General features: G+C 39.3%; 1 protein-coding gene across 1 annotated transcript in view; it reads right to left on the bottom strand.

Annotated features, from left to right (window-relative positions):
• Window positions 1-2,910: 2,910 nt before the first annotated feature.
• The window catches only part of LOC100549359 (ellis-van Creveld syndrome protein), a 44,173-nt gene continuing 38,372 nt past the window's right edge, over window positions 2,911-8,711 (bottom strand). Inside the window, exons 14-17 of the mRNA XM_010710429.3 lie at window positions 6,680-6,806; window positions 5,973-6,066; window positions 5,023-5,140; window positions 2,911-4,016 (exon numbers count right to left, since the gene is read on the bottom strand). Of these exons, the coding sequence (XP_010708731.1) occupies window positions 3,935-4,016; window positions 5,023-5,140; window positions 5,973-6,066; window positions 6,680-6,806 (421 nt within the window). The 3' untranslated portion in view covers window positions 2,911-3,934. The remainder of the gene's footprint in view (window positions 4,017-5,022; window positions 5,141-5,972; window positions 6,067-6,679; window positions 6,807-8,711) is intronic.

Genomic DNA, 8,711 nt, shown 5'->3' with positions numbered 1-8,711 from the left:
CCTTAGCTATTTTGTTCTGAGTGTTTGTGCCAGTAGCAATGATTGCTCAGCTTCCAGCAAAAGTATTCAGTCTATAAGGCTTTTCTTGTTAGAGGTGATAGAAGGAACTGCTGTGTAACTAGTACTGACAGATTCCACTTTTCTACGTGCAAAACATAGTCCTAAACCAAAGAACCCTTTGTGTATAAGGGTCAAACTCCACTGTTGTTAACATGCATTTGTTTCTTCTTGTTAAAGTATCTGTGAATAAATATACCTATGGGTGTTTGAAGCACTTCATGGATGAGTGGTTCTATGTAAACAACACTGTGCTCGTCAGGTCAGTGTGATTCTGGGATTTCTCTGAGGAGAAATGTGCTAGCATGTCTGTCATGTTCAGAAGCTCCCACAGCCTGACCACACTCCAGTGCTGCTGCTTAGGGACAGCCTGCACTGAGCCCATGCGGTGCCTGGGTCTCTCCACCCTGGATAAGCACTGCTTCCTGGATGCAATTTAAAGATATCTTCTTTATTTCTGAGCACAGGGAATTTGCTGCATGGTCCCCATCCTGATGAGGTGATGGACGCCTTAGTTACTGCAATACACCATCAGAGAGCTAGCTACACGTGGTGTTCTTCTGGAAGCTTTAGACGAGGTGAGTGGTGCATCTTTTACCATCCCAAAGCCTATTTCACAGCAATGCCCCATCCCATGTGCTGCTAACCTATCCTTGAAAAAACAAAACTGTAGCAAATAGAAATGAATTCATTTCTGATCCCAAATACAACTGCAGAACAAGAACCTATACTGGTATGTGCTCCCTTGTAGAAGCACTGAGCTGGGCAATGCTCGGAGTCTGAGCATGTGGGTGGGAGCAGTTATCTCCTTGCTTTATTCTTGTAGTTTGAAGTTGCTTTCATGCTTTGTGAATTTCAAGTTGCTAAAAATTTGTAGCAGGGCTGTAACTTGTCTTAAAACTATGAATGAGGCTGAGCTGTTTTAATAGGTGTTAGCATTGATGTTAGGAAGAAAAAAAGGCGTGCTTTTTCCTTACATTTTTGGTAGCACTTTTGTGTGTATCTAAAACCATGATCAAAGCTCCTTATGAGCCTTTTCTGTATAAACTAAAAGAGCTGTACACTACAAGGAAGGTGTTTTGAGCTGTATTTCCATTTTCCCCTGTCTGACATCCATTGTGCTGGAGACTGCTCTCAGCTGGCAGAACTGCTCAGCCATCTCCCACAGACTCTCCATGCACAATCTCTGGCTCACAAGCTATTTCTACTGCCCCTTAAACACAGGAAAGACACAAAATGGAGAAAAAGCACTAAAAAACTCGGTTACAGATCAGTAGGAAGGTACATGAGACTCACATTGAGACTCATGTAGCTAGTCCAGCCTATTCCAAGCAGGGCTAACTTCCAAGTTAAAATTGGTTGCTTAGGACCTTGTCTAGCTGAATGCTGAAACTCTTCAAGGATGGATATAACAGAATCATAGACCTGTAGGGACCTATGGAAATCATCTAGTCCAACCCCCTGCTAATGCTGTTCCCTAAGTAGGTTACATAGGAAAAGCAACCATGTGGCTTTTGACTGTTTCCAGAGAAGGAGACTCCACAAGCTCTCCGGGCAGCCTGTTTCAGTGCAGTCACCCTCAAAGTAAAGAAGTTTTTCTGCATCCTCTTTGAATAACCTGTTGGTGGCACGGATACTTTCCTCCTGACGAGTAATGGCTTTAAGTTGCACCTGGAGAGGTTCAGGTGGGATATTAGGAAAAATTTATTCCCTGAAAGAGTAGTGAGGCATTGGAACAGGCTGCTCAGGGAGGTGGTGGAGTCACTGTCTCTGGACGTGTCCAAAAAACGTGGATATGGCACCGAGGGACGTGCTTTAGTGGATATGGTAGTGATGGGTTGATGGTTGGACTTGATGATCTTAATGCTCTTTTCCAACTTCTTTGATTCTATGATTCTACGATCGTCAGCATCTAGAGACAGCTCAAGACTATTAATAATGGTTAAAGTTGAAAAATATAATATGCGGAGCTTAAATGAACTGCTGTGAGCTCAACTTGGTGTTGCTATGCTTGTTTCTCGGCCAAATGAAATTCTCTGTCACAAACTGTGAGACCTGCATGGAGCCAGGAGTTAGACTCGATGATCCTTATGAGTCCCTTCCAACTTGGGGTATTCTATAATTCTATGATACTCTTTCTTGTTCAACACCCGCATCACTTATGGAGAACTATGGGAGTGCCATGCCATGCATGAAATCTGTACAGGACTTTTACCAAGGCAATGAATCAGGGGTGTAATGCAAAATGACTGAAGTTAGTAACACTTGATTTTTATTTGTCATGAAGCAAAGGTGCCTTGGTGAGAGAATAGGAAAAAGGGCAGTTTGCAGAAAGCCGAGGACAGAAAGCAGGCAGAATCACAGCCCTGGCTGGCTGGGTCTCACCTGCAGGGACTGAAAGAAGGTGGAATGGGGACTCTCCTGGGCAAGCAACTGCTGCCCTCCAACAGCAAGGGGAAGAGACCTCACGGGCTGCCCGGGAGAGGGCACTGCTGCCCTGCTTTTGGGATAAGACAGCGAGAAAGCCACTCAAGCCTTGCCTAGTGAAATGAATCAAACAGTGCATCCTGGTAGACTGCTGCATTCTGCCTGCGACTGGAGCCTCTGCTACACTGCATGGTTTAAAACGGTATCTTCACAACATAATCAACTCTATTATTAAAAGCTTCCTTCTTGCTATGTGTATAGAGTACACTGAAGAATTATGGTATTCAAACAGAAGGAAACAGGCTGCATCCATTTGAAGATAAATCACATCAAACAGGCAATTAAAATGTCTCCATCGGTAAGGCAGAGGGACCATGGAAAATGATTGCTGAAACAGCAGAATCTAATGCTTGAAGTAGTATAATGTAGAGAAAAAGATTTTTATAATGACTGAAGTGAAAATTAACAATTTAACAATTGTGTGTAACGTGCCCAGTAAAGTCATTTGTGTGGCGGCACTTTTATCCGAGGTAAACTGCTTTGCTGATGTAGTATTTTACATCAAGTGCCAAAGGACAGCCCTTTAGTTAGGAAAATATATGTTAATTTTAAGAAGACAGAAAAGTTCTATTTCACAAAAGCTGTAAGACTACTTAAGCAGGGCAATTTATTACAAGATACAGGTGCTCTGCGTAGCCAGGGAGAAAGAGCTGCTTTGCATGACAAGAAAAACTCCCATATGGAATGTAATGAGAATAACAAAGTGCACTGAAAACAAAAGAGTTTACTTAAGGAATTAGAATATAAAATGAAATACAAGAAAATGAAATAGTAGGTGAGATTTGTCTCAGTCTTACTAAAAAATAATAATCAGAAACCTGAGATAAACAAAGGAAAATAGATTTACAAAAATCTTTGTACAAATTTTAAAGCATACCTTACCTTGGAAGCATTAAAATATAACAAGGGAAAGACAGATTTAATCTTTCAATTTACCAATAGAACCTGAAGTCTCTGTGTAGTCTTCAAATTTCTATCTGTTTCTGCTGTCCAAAGCAGTGACCACAAATACTGAGACCAAATCCAGCACATTTCAGGCTCAAAACATCAACATTACAATGAAACCTTACTGCGGTGTCCTGACCTCAGCAGTCTAGGGTGGATTGGTTCTGCATTTTCCTCAGGTATATTCCTCATTTAAAACTATCTCCCCTTCATGTTTCCCACACCGTCTGGAAGAGCTTAAAGAATTCTTTGTTTCCCCTTGCCAAGGCTAAGTGAGAACGTTGGGATTGATTCTCACTCTGTAGCTAAAGAAGATTTCTCGGTTATTATTGATGTTCTTCATTGTTCCTCAGTAAACCAGCTCAGTGAGTATTTATAGCTGCTGAGATCTCCCAGAAGAATGCTTTGGTACTCTGTGTTCAGACAGCTCATATAAATACTTTGACTACCTGTTGCCTCTTTTTTTTAGCATCTTTGTGTTTTTCCTTGGTTCAGTCTCCCCTTCGTGTGGCCTCTCTGACCCCCCTCTGAAAGAAATAAACGAGAGAAATAAAACAAAATTGTAGACCAGGTTTTTCAAAGGCTACTGTTCTCTCTTAAACTAAATTCATTTTGAGAGCACTTGCTCTATGATGATAACTGCTGCACTCGCTGGTTTCAGCTGCCTCTGTTGAGGCTGCCAAAACAAAGTTGCATTAAGATAAATGTTCCTTTGTAGTGTCCCTGTTCCCTACACGCGTATCCCTTGTTGGCTGTGGGAAAGGAGTGTGTGAAAAGAGTTGATGCCATCGGGGAAAGGAGCCATCTCCTGAACTCAGTCCCAGGCTGAGGTCACTCAGGGGATAAATACTTTCCCCCAAAGGCCTGTGGCTCCTGAGAACTAACTGTTTGCTTTGCCTGTCAACAGGATTTTCTCTGCTCAATATATCAAGCCCCAGCGACCAGCTGGCTGGTTTGATCTGCCTGTAGTAATCAGCTGGCATCTTTCAGGTTTGTAGCCGTTTCTTCTCCTCTAGTTAGCATCCCAGCATAAGCCAACTGAAACATCTATCAAGAAAATCATTGTTAGAACTGCTACCCTCATCAGCCAAAGACTGGCGCTTGCCTTTGTTGAAGAAATAAAGTGGTAGCTGAAAGCCTAAATACCACAGAGCATATTTTGGTTGCTGCAAGTCAACTTAGATCATTGGGTTCAATTGTCTGTGCTGATTTATGCTGTCTGTGACTCAGGTTTTTAAAAGACTAATTAAAGGAAATTTGGAAAGAGTATTTCTCATTTATCTGCTGAAAATCAAAGTTATTGATAAGATCCGTAACAGCACAGACAAGCAAACTCCGATGATTTTCCTAATTTAGAAAAGGATAAAAGAAAAACAATGGTCAAGTACGTGTGAGAAATAAGTGTTAAAGAAGATTTGCTAGTGTAGGTGTTGTATTTTGGTTTTGATTGGCATATCTGCTTACAAAGTAGATGTTGTACTATTTTGTGTAAATAGTTTTTTCACAATGCATTTTTTTTAGCCTCTACTGTACCTGCACAAGCTGGAATTCAGTCTGAGGGGCTTTTGAATATTTTCACAAGAGTCATCTTTGTCTTCCAATTCTGGAGACTTTGAAGTCCCTCTTTTTGAGTTTGAGTTTGTTTTTTTCCCTGAATTACCAAAGACATGAATTAAAAAAAAAAAAATCACAGATATTAGAGGTGTTTTTAGATTATTCTCTAGCACAAAAAAACCCCAACAAACAAAAAACAAAAACCAAAAAACTAAAAGCAAAACAAAACAAACAAACAAACAAAAAAACCTCTACAGTAATTTCTAACATAGTAACACTTCACATAGATAAATTATTATGGCAAAAAAATCACCCCACTTTATGTGGGCCTTTTCTACTGTAAATGTTGACAGAGTGGACTTCGACTTTCAAATTTGCTGCACACTGATTTAAGTTTCTATGAGGGGCAACCACTGAAAGCGTCTCTTGAATAACGGATAAGTCTAATCTGCTAAAAGTGCAGTAGATGCACATGAATATTTCAAGTTTCCCAATTAAATAAGATTTTACTTTTGAGTATGTGTGTGGGAAGGCTGATTCTTCCATTCTACCAAGTGAATGAAAGCTGAGCGATTCAGCCCTGCTCTCCTCCCAAAAATGTAGCGAACAAGGTGAACACAGTCCTTTTTAAAGTACATCATCTTTATGATGTATTATGATGTAAATTGAGTTTGTGCAAGGTAAAGCCTTAGCTCACGATACCTATTGGTTAAAGGGCAGCTTTGGAATGGGAACAGACACATTTATTTGTAATTCAGCCACCAGCAAGCTGGATGACCGCAGAAGCTCACTGTACTTTTTTTCTATATCCCAATTACTTCATCTGATGAAAAAAAAATATTTCCCCAAAACTCTGTTGTGACACATTGCACCATACTGAACAGAGTAATTGGAACTATGTTTTTTTAAGACTCCTGGATTGTACCAACCTGCTGGCTTGCTTTTTTTGGACAGCTGTTTCTTCACAGTGACAGGAACTCGAGCCAGTGCAGCCAACTCAGTAATGAAGTCCCATTCTGCTTCCTGCACATGAGGATAAAGCAGCAGTCAGTTAACACAAAATGGTTTGATTCTGGGCTGTGTTACCTTACACATGGTGTGACAAAAACATTCATGTTATTGCAGAAGCATGGGAAACAATATGGTATGACTTCCCTTTAACAGCACTTGACACAAACATGCTGAGAGCATCTGATGAAGAGCAGGAGATGTGCTGTGAAGCCTGGCTAGTCACATATATGTGGCATTTGGGCTTGTCCCGCCTTGTCTTGGCTGTGAACTCAAGTATGCTGATGTACTAGTAAGGAGGTTGAATAGACTCCATTTGATTAGACAGAGATGTTCAAATAACCAAAAAATAAGCCTGAACTTGCAATGGACATGATGCAGAACCGTCAACAAGTAAGATAAAGAATATAATATGTCCCTCATTTCCCAGGTTCTCTTTGTGGGACATGGTTTCAGGCTGTTAACTGCCTGCCTGTGTTACTGGTTCCTGAGCTTCAACGGTGAATCTCTGCACTAATCTCAATTGGGGCAGCAAAAACACCCTTACAACCTGTCAACCAATGAGTGGAACAACAGATGCTTTGTCTCTGACTGATTCAGGTTGGTGAGTCGTTTTATCCTGATTTACCTTCAGCTGCTTCTCCATCTCACTTTCTAGGTGATGCAATCCCAGCAGCTTCTGTTTCAGAAACTCCAGACGAATTTGTTGGTGTAGTTCAAACTGAGTCAGAACCTTCTTTTGCTGCAGCACCATTCTGGTAGAGGGAAATATGAAAGTACCCACGTTGTTCAGGATCACAAAATCATAGGGGTTGGAAAAGACTTCTGGAGATCATCTAGTCCAACCCCCTGCTAAAGCAGTTTCCCTCAATTCAAGAGAGGAATACAATGCTAGTGAAGTGCAATCAGAAGATTTTGTAGAAAGGCTCATTAGCAGTATCAGCTATCAATATCATCCAGTTTCTGCTGTAAGAAATAATTTTGCTGTAGATTTTTTAATTAGTTTTCCTTATTTTAACAACCTGCCTTGGGTCACCACAGTACACAAGCTCCTTTCTAAAGCTGGAACTACAGCATTTCGGTTTGTCCATGCCTGGAGCTCAGCTCTAATTTTGAAGTCTTTTCTCAAAACCATTCCAAGTTTTCTGCAATGAATCAAGTTAGTTTTGCTCTCTGCATGCCAAAGAGGCAAGCTGTTAGAGGATCAGGTGTGAGGATAAGGGATTAAGAATTAGCCATTTCATTCAGAGCTTTTTAGTATCAGGTTGACACTGAGCCAGAAACATGATAATTAGAAACCTGGTGTTGAGAGCATTGACAGCAATATTTTTCTCTTGTTTTATTTTGCTGGTAAAAGATTAATATAGTATAATCTGAATGGCTGCAACTTTGCTAAATCTGTAAGTCTCCTGCTCTCTTGCCTGGCCTACCTTGAAGCAAAACTGTCAATCACTCATCTCATTCCTTGGGGAAGGAGATAACACAAATTGTATCTGACATCTCCACATAATGCAGTTTCTGCTGTAACGGTCAACGCTTACAGAAGGTTAGCTTACAAAATTTGCTCTTTGAACTCACACTCACAACCTTCCAAAGGCAACAGCAAATAAAAATTTCCACTGAGTATAAAAGGAATTAGATAATGGAAATTCTGTCATTGATTTAACGTCCTGAAAGAACTTGGGATTTCCTAAAAAAAATCATAATGGCAACATGAAACTGAGTTTTGACTAGTAGTTATGAGATCAACTTTAGATGCAAAATAGTTGCATCTTTAATACCCTATTTTCTAACTGAATGCTGTCCAATGTAATTGTATTTTATTTTGAACTAGTAGAATAGATTATGGATGAAAAAATTAAAACAGCTAGAAGGGAATGTATGTGTCAGAATAAATGATGGGCATCTAACGTATTTTCTGAAGCCCTTTCCTAGATGAGTTTATTTCTATACTAATTCAAATAAGGATGAAAAACAGAAAGTAGCAGAATGTTTAAAAATGAATTAACCACTTTACAATGTTAAAATTGCACATGCAGTGTTACTTTGGATAATAATGAAGAATAAAGAAATAAATTAATTACGAAATATATATTATGTGCACATCATTTTGCAAGACCTGCAAACTTATACCTTTATAATATAGATTTTTATGACAATTAATTCTTTGGATTTACAGTGCTTTTTGTCCAGTCTAAATTCCATAAAATCAATAATATATTAAAAATGATTTTTATCTAATTAACATCTGAGGCTTTCAAGCCTAAATTTTGTGCAAACAATCTCAATCATCAAAGGCATTCAATGAAATCCTCTTGCCATTTTGAATATTATTCATCCTTCAAAAATGTTATCTTCATTATGGTATATATTTACTCAACAGCAAATTAATATGTACTTTTTATATTTAAAGCAGAAAAGATGGAATATAATGAATTGGACAACAGCAATTCCCATTCCACATTTACACTGAATTTCTTTTAAAATTTGGTGTATGTTTTGGCATTGCTTTTCATTCTGTCCTTCCAAACTGTCTCTACATAGTTCTTCAGACTGTAATTAATGAGTACCAAAAGTTCTATTTAATAAGAAAGCAATTCTTTGAGATCAACGGGTAGAAAAATTTGGCAACAGATGCTTCTTTTCCACCGAAGACTAAA

Source organism: Meleagris gallopavo, chromosome 4, assembly GCF_000146605.3.
Source record: "Meleagris gallopavo isolate NT-WF06-2002-E0010 breed Aviagen turkey brand Nicholas breeding stock chromosome 4, Turkey_5.1, whole genome shotgun sequence".
NCBI classification, from domain to species: domain Eukaryota; kingdom Metazoa; phylum Chordata; class Aves; order Galliformes; family Phasianidae; genus Meleagris; species Meleagris gallopavo.
Note: the sequence above shows the minus strand (reverse complement) of the source record. Positions and strands in the feature narration are given on the sequence as shown.